General features: G+C 55.5%; 1 protein-coding gene across 4 annotated transcripts in view; it reads left to right on the top strand.

Annotated features, from left to right (window-relative positions):
* RGS3 (regulator of G protein signaling 3) overlaps positions 1-16,443 on the top strand; it is a 95,206-nt gene that overhangs the window by 50,314 nt on the left and 28,449 nt on the right. For all 4 annotated transcript variants that reach the window (XM_063353167.1, XM_063353168.1, XM_063353169.1 and 1 more), the window contains one exon: positions 4,881-4,921. In XM_063353167.1, coding sequence (XP_063209237.1) covers positions 4,881-4,921 — 41 coding nt within the window. The remainder of the gene's footprint in view (positions 1-4,880; positions 4,922-16,443) is intronic.

Below are 16,443 nucleotides of genomic sequence, written 5' to 3'. Positions count from 1 at the left end.
CTGCCTCTCAGTTGTTATTTCCCATTTCCAACAATGTTTCTGTTCCCAGATTAATTCATGGATCTATTTGGTGGGGGCAGAAACACCAGTGAGTGAGATGGGCCACCGCGCCGCGAGCCCTTTAGAAAAGCCATTGAAGCTTCGCTGGGGTTTGTTGAGTTTGTTCTCGGCGCTGCTTATTTCTAAGAAACGGACAAAAGAAAGTGTTCCTTGTTGAAGTGCTTGTTGGTCAGCGTCCGCTCCGGGAGCGCGCGCGCGCGCGTGTGCCGCCCCTGGCTGCTCTCAAAGGCTGTTGAACAGCCCTGCTCTTATTCCCCTCCTTGAAAAAAAAAATCACCTTTCCTGGTCCTGGCTCCGCGCACGAAGGTGTGTTTGCAGCTCGGCACGGGAATGTGCCTCCGAACCTCAGGCAGAGCCGTTGGATTTCATGATCGCTTTTCTGCCACTTATTTCCTTGTTGCCATAATAACTCGGCTGGATCACATCTGGAAGAGCTTAAGAAGCCTCTCCGGAGGGGATGTTTGTCTCTGCAGCACCCAGCCACCCCCCCCACCCTGTACACTGGGAATCCAGCACGGTCGGCTTTCAGGCTGCTTGCCCTCCTGATTTGGGCCGAGCCGCTTCAAAGGCGGGTGGAACGAGCAAAAAGACGTCCGTCTCTTTTGGCAGGGATTTTCTGTTGGTCTCCTAAATAACTGAATGGCACATTAATAGGAACAGGCGTATTGCTGAGTATAACAATTGAGACATCTCCGGTACGCTGAAGACCATTGTGATGTTTCCTGTTTCTGCTGCTCGCCGCACTGTGCGAAAGCAAATCAGTATAATCTGCTTTACAATGCTCTGTCTTCCTGCTTTAGAAGCTGAGCGTGGCTGATGAGCACCACACCGGCCAATGTTTCCAGTGTGGCAGGGCTGGCTTCCTCACTAGATACTGTGGGAATTTCCATGCGGAGGTCGCCGCCTCTCTGGGATCTTGGCCTCCCTGGGTGGGTGCCCTCAGCTTTGGGACAGAGAAGAACGCTCCTGTTCTGCAGCCGGGTTGAGGATCCCCAGGCTCTGAGCCCCGTCCCCAGCTGGGATACAGCCAACAAGGACTTTTCACGTGCTGCTTTGCTGTCCCCGACATCCCAACCCACCGTGTCTTCCAGCAATCAGCTCCAGGATAGTCAGATGCTCAGAGTACGATGTATGGGACTTCTGATCCCCGAGGCTTCTCCCCGCTGCCCCGAGGGTGCTGGGAAGTACCCAGGGCTTACACCTCCCTGGGGACATGTGCCACAGAGGGTGACAAGCTTGTCCCTTCTTGGTAGCCAGGTCTGGATGTGCACAACAGCTTTCCTCTCTCCCCATGTGCCCAGGGCCCCGCAGCACCCTGCCCTGTGAGCTCCCCTTTGGGTGCCCGATGCTGAGCAGATGTGAGCGGCCGGGGAGTGGGGTGCCCACCCTCTCCATGGGCATTGCCACCGTCCCCTGGGCCATGCGAGGAGGCTGTGGAAAGGAGCAGGACCATCTTCCCTCTTTCCCATCTTTTTTGACCCAACGCCCAGGGGGCACCATCCAAATCCTGTGTGCAGCGGGTGCTTTCCGTGGGTGGCACGGGGAGGTGGCAGAGCCGGGGGAGCTGCGGTGGTGCCGGGAGCTGCGTAAGCGCCTGCCCCGCGCATCACCGTGGGTGCGCAGGACGGGGCTTAGCTGGAGAGGGGACGTGTCCCCGCAGAACTTGCATTCTCCTCTTGCCTGCGCTGAGCAACGCAGCAGCCCAGCCCTGGGGCAGGGACAGGTCAAGTTACTTGGAAAGACAAGCCAGTCCCCATCACGACGCACCAGGAAGAAACTGAAATATCTTCAAGTGAGTTTGTTTTGTTTTGTTTTTTTTTTTTCTTTTTTTTTTTTTCCTCCCGCTTACTTCTTTTAGCGTTTCGCTGAATTTGGCTGAGGGTATGCTCAGTTCAGCTGTCAGAAAAGGTGCCGTGTGGGGAGCGGAGCCCCGCATTAGCCCGGGCGCTGGCTGCCACCTCCCCAGCACAAGATTTTACCTCTCCCCTTTGTGGTTCTCCGTGGGGCCGGAGAGGAGCAGAGCACGTTGCACAGCTCCAGGGCACAGCAGGCTCCGGCATGCCAGCCTGACCCTCCGGAGACTGGCAAAAGCTCCAGTGGAAGGAATTCCAGCAAACCTGGTTTGTGCTGAAATCCGCGCTGGGGGCTGCCCTTCCTGGCGCTGCCATCGCTCTCCTGCCTCCCCCCGCGCCTCGCCGGGGGTTGGCACCCAGACGAGCCCAGCTAGTCCCTTACCTCCCATTTTTTTTCTCTCTAAAGGCAATTACTGGTAGAAAATGTGGGATTTAAGTGGTTCCTTAGCTGAGGCTGTGTGTCCCGTAGGCACTGGGCTGCTTGGCCACGTGTGGCAACGAGCCTCCGAGGGACAGGGGACAGAAGCTGCTGGGGGTGGAGGTTGCTAATGCCAAGATTCAGAGCTCAATGGAGAGGAATTTGGAAGGGAACTTAATTCTGATGGTTTTGGGCTTTGTCAGGATCACTCGTTATTGCAGAAGGAATAAACAGAGGCCCGAGAGAAGTGAGGTCATTGCTCCACCATCACCTTTCTTTGCTGAGGGTGCATGTCTCCAGAGGGTGACTTGTTCCTCGGATCAGCTGGGAAAGCCGGGGTAAAGCTCCTGAGGGAAAATGGCTGGGACGCGTGGGTCTTCTGCAATCTGCTTTGCAAGGCAACTGGGAGAGCTTTGGTCACAGTGCAGGGAGGAGCAGAGAGCCCAGCTGAGAAGATGGGGTGGGTTTTGTACTGCTGACCGCTTGGGAAGCAGAAGCGGCAGAAGAGGATGGTGGATGGTGGCTCAGATCCTGCCTCCAGACCCTCCCTTGCGGGGGGGAAAAAGCGCTGTCTGAGGAGCTCCCATTGGAGGCTTTGCCTTTGCAAGGAAAGTGCTCTGTGATGGTCCTGCTGGGATTTATGGAAGAAGGTGCCAGCTCGAGCATTGCTGTGGAGAGCGGTGAATGGATTTTCTGTGGTGCAGAGTGAGGTGCAGGCTCCCAGCCAGCCCCGTTCAGCGTGTGCTGTCGGCATGGCCCCCCTTCTGGCCGTGAAGGTCTGGAGGGGCAGCGCTGATGCCCTGTGGCTATCAGCCCTGCAACCCTCGCCTTGCCCAGAGCAGACTGAAGCTTATGGAGACACACAAGGGCTCCTCACCCAAGAGGTCCTCAGCAGCGTTCCCGGCGGGGCTGGGCTCAGTGTCCTGGTGTGGCACGGTGTCCTGGTGTCCCCAGAGTGATGTTCCAGCCCTTATTTATTATTTATTTATTATTCCAGCCCCACCGCGCATTAAAAGCGGAGCTGGCAGCGGAAGCAGCCCTGCTGTCCCCCAAAGGGTGGCTGGAAGGGGGATGTCCAGCACATGTCTTCAGGCCATTGTGTTTCTTCGTGGGTTTTGTGTTGCCCGTGGAGTGACTCAAGAGGCATCGGAGTCCCTCAGTGGGTCACGGCTCTTATCTTGACATTTGGGCTGCTGCCTGCGGCAGAAGAATTGCTTTCCTCTGGGGAACAGGGTGTTTCCACCGCTGCACAGAGCCTGTTCCCAGCGTTAGCACGGCTCAGGCTGTTGAAATGAAGCAGAGCTTGTGCTGACACTGCTTCGAGTAGGATCTGCGGCCGTGCCCAGACTGCGGATCTGATCTCATGGCAGAGATAATGTCATTAAAAGGGTTATGAAAGCTGCAGCCCGGCGGTGCTGCTCCCTACCAAGAGCGCAAAGGTGGTGTGGGGCATGCTGGTGAGAAGGAGCGAGCTGGCTCCAGGAGATGGGATGTTCTGCTTCGGAGTTGAGGTGACCCTGTCCGGTGGCAGCTTCATGTCCTCCTGCGAGGCTGATGAATGCCAGGAGCTGGCTTCCCTTGGGCTGGGGACACTCGTGTCTCACCAGCAAGGATCAAAGACCAGGGCAAATCTTCACAAATGACTTCTTTTTGGGGACGGGGAATGCTGGGCCTGCAGGAACCAGCCTTGTGGAGCAGCTGGAGTGTAACACATCCCCTGGGACAGCTGGCAGCAAGGTGGGAGCTGAACTAGGCTGCTCCATGACTTAGCAGGACATGGATCGCAACATTGGTCATTGTATTGCCTCCAGCACCAACTCCTTTCCTGAAGCTGTGGAAATGCAAGTCCCCTGCCCAGGTCTGCTGAGTGGTGCCATGCTGGAGGGAGCTTGACGAGTTTGGCCTCAGCCTGATGGAGCAGGATGAGCTCTGCCCCATGTTATCTGCTACCATTGCCCTGGGATTCGGCTCCATCTCCTTGGAGAGGCACTGGCCCCAACCACTGGCACTGATGGAAGCACTGGACGGAGTTACCACCAGCCTTACCAAGGGCTTGGGGCAAGAAGCTGGGAATGAGCAGGGATGTAGGAACAGGAGCTGCTGTGGTCAGTCCTCCTGGGAGCAAAGTGCCCACAGCAGGGAGACGGGAGAGACCTGGCCCCGATGCCCAGGATGGCTGCGTGGACACTGTGGGGCCTCCGCAGCCCCCGGGGCGGGGGGAAATGGGGCTGCACGTGCCGTAGCAGGTTGGGCAGAAGAGCCTGTGCGTGGCCTCTGAACGAAACAAACGTTTTCCCAAAAAGGTCAAACCCAAAGGAGAACCCGGGGTAGCGCGGTGAGTCCCCGCAGGATGCCGTGCGGCGCAGCCTGCCCAGCGCGCGGCCCTGCAGATGCAGCATACATCACTGCCGGATCGCAGCCTGGTACCGGAGAATGACAACAATAAATATTCATTACATGCTGCCTCGTAGCCAATGCCTCTGCCAGCGGCTCCGCTCACAGAAATGCACTTGTAGCTTAATTTTGATGCTGGTTTTTCTTCTTTCTAGGTTCCGAAGATCGGAAATTCTGCATCCTTTACCTCGCAGAGGTGAGTGTTGCTGTTCTCCAAATTAACTTTCTAGTGGGAGCCGAACACATACTGACGACTCTGATCCTTTCTGCTGGGGCGAGGAGCGCTGAACGGGCTGATTTTTAACTTCCTTTTAAAATAATTTGCCGGAGGTCTGGAAAGGAAACGTAATGGCTGTAGCCAGAATATATTAGTAAGAAGCTGCCACAAGGAGTGTGTGAAGGGGGAGGCTGGGCAGCACGGGGTTTGCTTTTCCCCTTCCCCCCGCGCGCAGTAGGTGGATCTTCCTCCACGCATCTCGCTTGCGATTTATCTTGGGATTCTTTCGCCCAGGGGGAGATTTCCTTGCCAACTGTTTTGTCTTGATTTTTCAGGCATCTTGCTTTTCCTTGTCTGCAAGCACCCCAGGTTTGAAGCCCTCAAATAATATAGGGAAACTCAATCTAAAAGACACACAGTCGTAGCTCTGGAAACCTGTGTGGCTGGTACGGGGCTAAATGCTCTAAACAGATTTGGAATCACTCAGACGTTGGCACAGTTACGTTTGTGTCGCGAGGCAGCCAAGGAGACTGCAAAATTGGTTCACAGTGACGGGACCTACCTAATCATTGAACTCTGCGGCTTTTTTTTTTTTTTTTTTTTTTTTTCCTTCCCCTTTTCGAGTGACTTGACTGGGTTCCTGGTTTCAAGGCCTTGTATTTTCAGAGGTGGAAATTTGGATCTGGGAAAGATCCCCAGGGCGCAGAGGAGAAAGGCAAACATTGCTCAGCAGCCCCGCCAAATAATAAGCTATTGTGAAAGTTGGATGAAAATGTTCAGAATGAAAGTTGTTCACCTTGAGCGGCTGGGATTTGGGCCAAAGCACGACTTGCTGCGTAACTATGGGCTGACGAGTTCTCTCTCACGTTTCCCTCTTGTTCCTTCCTTGTCCCCTCTGTTTCTTCCCGGGGTGGTCGGGCGGGAGCTGCCTCCGGGAAGGGGGTTTGCTCTGTGCGTGTCTCAGCGTAACGCCGGACCGGCGCGATGTCTCCCTGCCCAGCTCCTCCTGCGCCGGCACTCGGAAGGGCTGCGATGGGTGTTCATCAGCGACATCCCCACAGCGGGACGAGGCGCTCCTGCATTTTTCTCATGCATTTGGAACAATGCATTTGGAGCCTGATGTTTAATTTAGAAGCTTTGGGCCCCTAAGTAGAAGCGATTGAAAGAGAACTGGCTGCGTTTTGTGAGGTCTTGGGAGGGGAAGACTTGTCTTTGTCAAGATGTTATGGAGCGCTTGGCTTTCTTCTGATGTGCTTTAGTGGCGCTCACAGCTCTGGTGACTGAGATCTGTCACATCCATGGCGGCTGGAGTGTGGTAGTTGTATAGAAGATGGGAAACATCTGCTTTACTGTGTGTACGCTCCCCTGCAGAGGACGGCAGGTCCGGATGGGCCATGATTCCGGGATTCTGCAAACCCCTCTTGTTCCCCCTGTCCGCCCGGGGTATTTCAGAGGACGTCGCGAGTGGAGCGGGAGCTTCCCGACCCGTGGTGACTGGCAGTGGCTGCTCTCACCCTGCGCTGTGCCAGCCCGTGGCTGTCGGGTGACAGCGGGGGCAGCTCGAAGACGGCACCCTGCCGAGCAGGACGTCCCCCGCGCCACCCCTTCGGGGTTGCGTTGGGGCTGGTCTGCCCCGAGCCGGGGAGATGAGGCTGATGTGGGAACCTGCCGGCGGGGAGGTGGTTCTCCAGCTGCCTGGTTTGGCTGGGTCTTTGCTGCGAGGAAGCGAGAAAGCGGCTTTTTTGTGTGCGCTGTGAGAACGTGGCACAGAGAGAAACAGCCGCCTTCAAGGTTAAAGAGACGGTGAACTTCTAGTCTCATCAGACTCTCCAGCAATGGGCAATTTTGGTTCAAAAGGGGAAGTGAGGTGCAGGGGGGGGGACGTGCCTGTGAGTCAGCAGCGAGGCAGGGCAGGACGGTGCCCTCCCGACTTCCCTTCTGGGAAACGGTGACCTGCGATCCCGAGAGCCACGCGCAGCGGGTGACCGGGCTGCAAGGACAGGGGCAGAAACCTTTCGCTTTCGCAGTGCGGGGGTTGCGTGGCTCAGTGAACCCTCCTCGGTGGAGGTAGACCTCAGGAGAACGGAGACGGGCTCTTCTTAAACGATGGGGTGCTGTTGTGGGAGCCGGCCTGGGAGCATCTAAGTATCTTCTTCCTGCAGGGAAGCCAAGAAGAGAGTCACCTTCAGGTCATCTCTCTTTTCTTCTTTGCGTTCCCTTTTCAGGAGCAAAGCTTTTGTTACAGGGTTGTGGGGGTGTCACCAGGAGGTTTTAAGTCTTGGCAGCCCCTGGCAGGGAGGGGATGGTCCCCCTCCAAGGCATTCATTCCTGCGGGCTGGCTGCACACGGAGGCATTGCAGGGGCTTGGATGCCTTGCTGGGCTGGTGGGAGCATCAGTTTGTGGCGTTAAGGTGATTTTTGGTGGATTCAAGGTATGTTGGTGGATTCAATTCAAGTTGCTGTCAAATGAAAGCTGGGAAATAAAAATGGACTATGTGCCCCAGTGAACACCTGGGGCTGGGGTGGGGGTCTCCGGGCCAGCCCAGCGTGGCTCTCCCCATTGCCTGACACACGTGGTGTCCACTGGGTGCCACGCTCCCAGCTGCGCGACCTCCTTTTGCCCTGGTGCAAGGCTCAGCCTCCTTCCCCACTGTGGGAAGGAGATGGTTTCCCTCTGCAAGGATGGCTTCCCACGGTCAGGGGCTGGCTCTGCTTCAGGGCTGCCAGGAGCAGGGATGGAGGGAGGCTCAGGAGAGCATCCCCGATCCTTGGCAGGGTGCTGGCATTGGCACACTCCTGGCACACTCGGGGTCCCCACGATGTGGTGCAGCAGTGCCCTGTGGCTGGGTCCCGCTGGCAGACGTGGCCGTCTTGGTGCCTGCCTCTGCGACTGCTGATGGCAGCTAGAAAGCTTTGTACAAGGATGTATAAGGGAAGGATGCTTGTGTGGACATGGCTTTTTTTTGTCCCACGTCACCCTGAGGGGTCTCTCCTCCTCCTGATCTGTTCCTGTCCTGCTCTTCGCGGTAAGTGGACTTGATGATCCCAAGGGTCTTTTCCAATCTAAATGATTCTATGATTCTATTCTATGATTCTTATTGCTCCATCCCTGGGCTTGCCAGCAGCACTTTGCCTGCCGGGAGCCTTTTGCGGGCTCAGCTCTGCCGGTTAGTCCTGGCTGGGATTGGGGTGGTGGGTCTGGGGGGTTTGGTGGTCATCGTTGTCTGAGCTCTTCTGTTGCCATGATCTGGACAGACACATCCATTGCGCTGCCGTGGCGGAGCTTGGGAGGTTGGGAGAAGCTCCTGTGTTGCTGTTTCTTACCCACAAATCATCTGCAATGAGCAGTAATGTATTTAGTGCTGCTGTGAGTTGAAAGGGAGCCCACGGGGCCGGGCTGATTTTGCGTTTGCTGCCGGAAGAGCTCTTCGCCGAGACTTTGAGCTGCCGGCTCCCGCTCCTTCTATCTGGAAGGTTTGTGAGTAATATTCTGACCCATAAAGTCGCATTTTTGCATTTGGATCTGGCGTGATCCAGAATAAAAGTATGTTCCAATATCTGTGAGCTGCTTATTTAAAACAAGAAAGAAAATTCCAACCTTCAGGGAAAATGGAGTGTCATAAAAAAATCTCCTGCTAGTCATCCTGTCTAATCACGCGTAAATAAATCACTCCCCGGAGTTTAAGTCCTGTACATTCTGGTTATTTACAGTCGGATAGCAAACGGTAATCTCTATAGCCCGGTGCAGGTCCCAGCAGAAAAGGGGCGTTTGTTTTACAGGCTCTTCCGCGTGTGAATTGCAGTGCCCGGAGGTCCCGAGTGCAGGTGGCCCCGGTGCTGGTGGGGCACGTGGCCTCCTGGAAGGAAAGGGAAAATACAGGTTGGTGTTGGGAAGAACGCAGAAATAGAGGAAGGTTCTCCACTGAGCTGTACGTTCTTGGTGTTTTCATTCCTCATGGTGGTCATGGGGCAGCTGCGATAGTCCCAGCACAGCTGGGATTTTGGAAGTGGAAGCGGTGCCTTTTCATCTGGGGAACACTGTGTATACCTGGAAGCTTGTCTAATTTTTCGAGTTGCCAACTGATATGTGAAAAAGTTACTACCGATGCGTGCAAACCTGGCCTGGCACATTTCATTTCAATATTTTAAATCCGAATGAACCAGTTTGAAGTCAGTTGAACAGACCCTGCCCGCGAAAGCTTTGGGCTGATTCGGTGTGGCCCCGCGTTTCTGCACCCCAGAGAATGTGGTGTGGGGGAATCTGGCCCCATTTCCCCCCTGCCCGTATGCCATTCCCTGCAGGGCTCGTACACCTCCTGCGATGACATGTGTAAAACCCGCCAGAAGAAAACATTTACTGCGTGGTGGGAATCGGTGGCCTCACAGGGAGCCAGTCCAGAGACGTGAATGTGGTCCAGGACTGTATTCACACCCTTCCCTGCTCCGGAAATATCCTACTGATAGGAAACTGCAGATCAGTGTTTTATTGCATTGTTAGACGTTTTTGATTTGAACCCAACACGTTTGGACCAAATTGACTTAATATCAAATAGCTCAGTAAGTTTTTCATTTGAAAAGCGCTAGAAAAATTGATCTTTTCCTCTGGCAGTTTTCATCTGCAGGAGTTTCTCTTGGGAAACTGCTCCGACAGAAAATCTTTCCAGAGCAACATCCTGGCCTGCTGCGATGAGTGCACTTACAGACCCGAGCGAATGAGTGCTGCGGATCTGTGCTTGATCTTGTTTTGCCTTGGAGATGTGCAGCCCAGCTCTGCACGGGAGATCCTCTAGACAAGTGTCAGAGAAATGCCGTTGTCACCCCTTGTCTCCCTGGCTCTATGTGGACACATCCCTGCAGCCGTGGGGTCCCCCGTGGGCATCCCCGAGCTGTGTCCCGGCTGCCGTCAGGGGTAGGCTTTGAGTAAGTGCTTTTTAAACTGGACCACAGCTGTCGCGAGAGGCGATATTGCAGCTCGTGTAAACGTGCTTCGCTCCATAGTCTTCGCTGGAGGTGTCCCAGCCTGCTCCGTAGGAGAATTAATTTCCCAAAGCTCTCTCTGTTCCTCATGCATGACTAATGACCTTAGGGACGTGGCATTGCCCATTGCTGTCCCGCAGGGAAAGAGCAAGGAGAACCGCGGTTCCCATCTCCGTACAGGGAATCTGAATGCTGCAAAAGCAGTTTATGGATGGTACAGAGGGCTTTAAGGCTCAGGGACACGCTGTGACATGACAGGTGTTATGCACCCGGGTCATTTTGAAGCCAGCCGTTCCGGACACGGCGTCGGAACAGTTTGCAAGGAACTTTGTTGGGCACTGGCCCGGCAGATCCAGAGGACGCTTAGGCAGATGGTTTGGTGATAGGGAAAAGGGCAAAAGGGCTGGCTGGGGGTGACATCAAACCTACGCGCCCAAGGGAGCAGCTGAAGTGAATCTGTTTAGTAAAGAACTTAAAAAGGAGTTATTAATGAAAGAGAGAGAAAGAGTACAAATGGAGCACAACTAGAGCAGATGCCCCAACAGGCGCTTGGCTTGGTATGACACAACACTTGGCCCGAAAACCTAGAAAGACAGGAAATTGGTGTTGTGCTTAATAAATAGTGAAAAGCCCTGGTCTGAAACCTCAACATCTTCTGCTGTGAGCAGTGCTCTGCTAGGGGAGGCTTGGGAAGCCTTGCTCTTCCTTAATTGCAAACAATCTTCATCGACGTGGTAGAAAACAGCAAATAATGCCTGATAAAGCGTGTGTATGACTTGACGTTTGGGGAAGGAGGAGACGATAAGGAGGACAGTTCAGTGACAGAGCAGTGGGCGTTCGTTGTTAAGGTGGGGGAAAGCTGATGACAAGTTTTCCTGTGATCATGGGGACACACAGGTCTGCGAGGGTCACAAGTGACTGATAAAAGCTTTTTGGGGGAAGGATGATCAGCAGCCGTGAGCTCCTGCAGCACAAAGGCGGCATCAGTAATGATAAAAGTTTGAGATTCAGTCAACTTTCCCATTCCTCTGTTTTCCGACCCCAAAGTGACAGCCAGAAGACTTGCATTTTGGGTTGAATTTGGGTGGTTTTGGCAGGGGACTAAGCAAAGGAAGTTGTTCCCCTTTTCCTTTTTCCCAGCCTTGAGGAGGATCTGGTGCCCTGGGTTGGGCTCTGCTGTAGTGGCTTCTCCTCCCTCGTTCCTGAGCAGCCTACAAGATGCCTTGATCCCTCCTTTTCGAATGCTCCACCTGTAGTTTTGGTGCTTAAAAACAAGAAAATAGCCCCAAAATGCAATGACAAAACAGCCAGTTTAGAGATGTGAGCTCAGAAAACCTCGGGGCTGTGAATGAGACACGGAGACCCCAGCTCTGACCCCAAACCAGCGCTGGCCAACGATGCAAGAGCACTGTAGGGTGGAGGTGTAATGGGTTTTAAATTCCTGGTAAGAGAAAATCAAATGTCAGCTGGCATCGGATGCCGCATGCAGGATGGGAGAAGGTGGAAGAGACGAGCGTTTGTCTGTGAAGCGGCCTATGTGCTCTGTTGAAATTACAGCTCCGTTTCCTCTAATTTGTAATAGGAAAAGAAATGAAGTTTGCCAGATTTGTGGGCTGTGTTATTTGTCACATGGGCCTCTTGTCCTGCAGCGAGGTGAAAGATCCTCTGCGCTGTGGTGGAGCGGGGACCACAGACAAGGCTGAAAGTGTTGGGGTCCGTCACACCTAAGGGCTTCAAGTTGAGAAAATCTAGACACGCTCCTTGCTGCCTGCTTTTGCCGATTTTATGGCACGAATTTGAAGCACAGTGAGAGAATGTGAAGGATATTCCTCTGCCTTCCTCTTCCCGCTCCCAGTCCTGTTCAGCATAGGGGGGATCCCTCTCCTCCACCCGCTCTGCTGGGGATGGTCGGATGTTCCCAAGTGAGTAATCCTTTCCTGCTCTCTGACATTTCCTTTGCTTCCTGCGTGTCTCGCAAGCAGCCGCTCATTTCTGGGATGCCGGAGATGTTCACCAAGCGGGGCTGTGTCCTGCGCACCGGCGTGCGTCGCTTTGAGTCACCCAGCTCACGTGAAAGCTGGACGCTCAGCCTGCACGCGCTGAATCCCTCTGCCCTGTCACAGCTTAACTCTTTCCTCCATAGAGGTTTCCGTTTTCCTCCATCCAAAGGATAGCAGGTCCCAGCCGCTGGATTTCTCTGTGTGACGCCAAGAAGTCCAAGCTGCAGCCTGAACCGTGGGCGCAGTGAGAGGATGTCAGACCACGACTGCCAACATTTAAAAAGTGCTTCTGAAGGATGTTGTGACAGGAACCCATGTGCGGGTTCTTGAAATCCAGCCCTACCCTGCATCCCCGTGAAGTGCCCCAAATTTCAGCTGCAATTGAAACATTCCTCTGGCTCAAGCCGGTGCTCCCCTGGCATATACCGGCAGCCAGAGCATGGAAAACGATGGCTGTGGAGCTGGTGGCCACGCTGCTTCTCTGTGCAGACAGTTCCCTGGGCTCCGTTTCCTCTGCCAGTGTGTGTTTACCAGGGTTAGATGATCATAGAATCACAGAATGTGTTGGGTTGGAAGGCACCTCTAAAGGGCATCTGGTCCAACCCCCCTGCAGTCAGCAGGGACATCTTCAACTAGATCAGGTTGCTCAGAGCCTCATCCAGCCTGGCCTTGAATGTCTCCAGGGATGGGGCCTCCACCCCCTCTCTGGGCAACCTGGGCCAGTGTCTCACCACCCTCAGTGTAAAGAACTTCTTCCTCCTGTCTCATCTAACCCTGCCCTGCTCTAGTTTAAATCCATTGAAAACCAACGATGTGGAGAGACACCAGCAGCTGATGCCCCAGGTTGGCATAACCTGTGGCCTGGGGCCAGGGCAGCTCCTGGGCAGTGAGAGCTCCCAGTTTGGGTCTCTTCGGGCAGAGCAGGGAGTGCAGGTGTCCCAGCTGGAGGAGAAACAGATCATCAGGGGCACGCTGATTCCCTGCTTTTGTGAATCTTTACACAGTTCAGCGTGAATCTGAATTTTGAGATGACCACAAAGTCTGCCTTTTGGAGCAGAAGTTCTTAATTTTTTTCCCCCCAGTTTTAATCCTGTGGTCACATTTCCCAGATGTTGGCAAAAAGAAGAGCTGGCATGATGCGATTGTGGTACTGGAGAGATTTTTAAAAAGGCCCAGGCACCAGTGGGGGATTTTGGAGGGGAACTGCCGTTCCCTGGCGCTGGCTCCACAGGCTGGAGCTTGCTCTCCTTGGGGCTGTGCTGGGGGCAGAGGGACGGGTAGCTCTGGAGCCGTGTTTGCAGCCGGAGGGTGAGCTCAGTGTTCCTGCTGCGGGGGCTGCTCGGCTCTGAGCCCTCTCGCCGGAGAGGAAAGGGCGTTTGCGGAGTGGGAAGGCGGTGAGCCTGCTCTCTGTTTGCCAGAGCGGTGTTTGTGCCGGGAGCTCCATGCCCGCCTAGTCTCAGGGCTGGGGATTCCCCGGAGACTGTTATCTGATGAGCCACTTCAGAACAACCTGTTGGCCTGCGAAAACAGACCAAGACCTGCGTCCTCGTTGACTGTGCCGACGTGGGTGGAAAAGATTCTTCAGACTGGCTTTTCCTCCTGGAGACAGCATCCTCCGGGCTGTGCCACGATGCGGTGCTCCCATGGCATCACTCTTCCATCCTCTTCCTCCGTAGCAGCAGCATCTGAGTGCAGCAGGGTCCGACTGGCCTGGGGTGAGCTGGAGCCACTGGTGGCACTGGGCCATGAAGCAGCAGGTCCACTTTGCTGCCTTGGTGCCTCTCCTGATCCATGGGTGGCTGTAGGACAGTGAAAACCCGTTTCCTAAGAGCCAGCCCTTGGTGTCACAAGGAAGGATGGGTATAGCTGTCCTTCACCTTCATCCATAGAGCCTCCCTGGCCTGAAAACAAGCCACGCAGCAACGAGCCACGCTTCTCTGCAGAGATTGCTGTGCCCCGCAAACAGCAGCTCTGTGCACGTCATCTGCTCGAGCACCCATGAGATCCTGTCACCTCTTGGTCCTCCCAGCTTTCCACAGGGCCCCTGCTATTACTGCCAGGGTTTGTTTTTTGGGCACCACCAGTGTGCCCAGCAGTCCAAAAACCACAGGAAGAGACGTGGTCCCCCGTGGCCCCCCCAGCACCGCTCACCATGGGAGCAAACTGAACTTTCTCATCAGACCGAGCTCCGTGGGACATGAAACAACCAGCCAGCAGTTCCCTGTGTTTTGTGCACAGGATATTCCCAGGGCTTGCTGTTTCGCCGGTGGAAGGTTTGCTCTGCGATTTAAAAGCTATTGTAGTCTGGAGCCCGTTTCCGAGGTACTTCCCCTTTGGGATCTCTGCTGGGTTTGGCCACGGACCAACGCTCTGAAGGTTGGAGGCCGGGGGCCGGGCAGAGCCGAGCTGGGCTCTGAGCCCTGGCCCTGAACCGCTTTGCCGTAAACCCTGCAGAGGAGGGGGGAGCCTGGGGGAAGAGCAGAAGTGCATCCCCTGCTCTGCGGCGGGGAACATCCACCCGAGGACCTGACCGGCCCTGGGAGCGTGTCTGCCAGCAGGAGCTGGGGGAGGCGGCGGTGGGATGAGGAGGTCCCCAGGCTGGGCTGGTCGCTGAGTCCAAGGCTTTGGAGGTGACAGTCTGCGTCTGGCTCGTTGTTACGATTATATCTTTGCTTTGCAGTGATGTAGAGAGCCAGGGTCGTGTACCAGGTGCTGCTGTGCTGGGTTCTGCACAGAGGGGCATTTCTGCAGCGTGGGGTCTCGGTGGGCAGGGTCTGGGCGTCCCCCCTGCCATGTGGTGCCATACTGCGGGAGGTCCTCAGCTGATCGATGGGCTACAGAGCCAACAGTCGCTCTTTGGCTGGCGTCTGCCGGGGGAACCAGGAGCTCTGCCTGGCCCGACCCCATGCCTCTCATCTCCCTGTGCTCCTGGGTGCCGTGGGGCCGGGGCTCAGCCTGGGGAGCATCTGCATGAGTGAGCTTTTCCCATGGAGCAAAAGGGACCTTTTCCTGTGGATAATCCCTGGCTGTAACGGGGCCCATTTGGGTCTTGTGTTGGCTGGTCTGAGTCCTCCTCTGCGATACAGGCCCTGTGTTTTCCTCCTGCTCTCCCACGGGCAGCACTGGCGTGGGTCTGGTGCTGCCCCGGAGGCTCCCGTGCCGACCGGCACCCAACACCTGCAATAACATGTTTTTCAAAATGCTGGGGTGAAGGCAGGCAGAAAGCCACTGGCAGCCACTTCAGTCGTTCGCTTTATCTGGTCGCAAACGCCCCCTTCACGCCATCTGCATCCTCCTTTCCCAGCACTGTGAGATTAAACCCTGTTTTCTCTTTGTAAATATTGGCAGGCGAAGCGGCAGCCTCCCTGAATGAAAACAATAGCGGGGAGGCCGGTTCCCAGAGCGAGCCCTGAGCCAGGCAGCATGCGCGGGGCACGACGCAGCCCCCCGTTAGCCCACCGCCCCGCTCGTCCCCTGGCAGGGGCTGGGCTCCAGGGACACGTGTCTCCGGTAAAGCTTTATCCCTTATAACGGTCAGTCCTTCACATGTCTGGCCGGATCCCGAAGGACTTTGCAAGCAGGAGCCTGGGCTTTCGAGGCAGCGGCGGGGGGTGCTCAGCCCCTGCGGGTTGGGCTGGCTCTGCCCCCAACACAGTTGCACGTTATCTGGGGGGAACAGGGTGATGGAAGATGGAGAAAGAGAGTTTTTCCCTTGGGAAATGTGTGTTGGAGAGGTTGGATATCGCTGCGAAGGAATAAAGTGCTGAGATCCCCGCTGTTGTAGCGCAGCAGCGATAGTAAAATATGTGCAGATTGGATAAATGCAGTTTTGGCTGTTCACGTCCCCTCTCCACCTTGCCCACAACACCCAGGGCGGACGTTGGGGCTGTTGACTTTCTCCTCTGCCTTTCGGAGAGGCAATCCCTCTCCTGGCTTTAATATTCCCAGGCTGCTGTGGCCGGGGAGTCTCGCCGGCTCGCTGAGGCTGAGCGGGAGGGAGAGGGGCACTTGGCTTTCAACAGCCGGCGTGGGCTGAGCGTCGCTTTGTGCTAAATTCAATCAAAGAGATGGGGCCTGTAATTGAATCAGCAAGGGGCTGCAGAGCAGGGGTAGGGGAGCCGGGCATCCGTCACGAGCCAGGGGATATGAGACGTCCTTGGAATCGCTTTAAGCCTCATGCCGGGGAAATTGCAGAAGCTCGTTAGGGAGGGGAGCGTGCCGTCGTTACAGCACCAGTGTGGGCACTGGACGCCTTGCCGCTGCGCTGGTGTCGTTTAGGCTCTGCTGGGTTCTAGCTGTCATTCGCTTCTGGCCCCAAGTGCGGGACGGGGAGGTGCCAGCCCGGATTTCCAGCCCGGCAGGTTGGTGCCCGTCCTCTCCTCTGAAAGTACGAACGATTCCAAGGGGCAAAAGTGGGTATCGCAGTGGTACAGCCCGGTGATCTGCTGGCATGGGACTGGGAGAGACTGAGACATCCGGGATGGGAATCGGCACTGCCGTGCTCCGGGGGATGCTCCGAGCATC

The sequence above is a fragment of the Chroicocephalus ridibundus genome, chromosome 15 (genome assembly GCF_963924245.1).
Source record: "Chroicocephalus ridibundus chromosome 15, bChrRid1.1, whole genome shotgun sequence".
NCBI lineage: Eukaryota > Metazoa > Chordata > Aves > Charadriiformes > Laridae > Chroicocephalus > Chroicocephalus ridibundus.
Note: the sequence above shows the minus strand (reverse complement) of the source record. Positions and strands in the feature narration are given on the sequence as shown.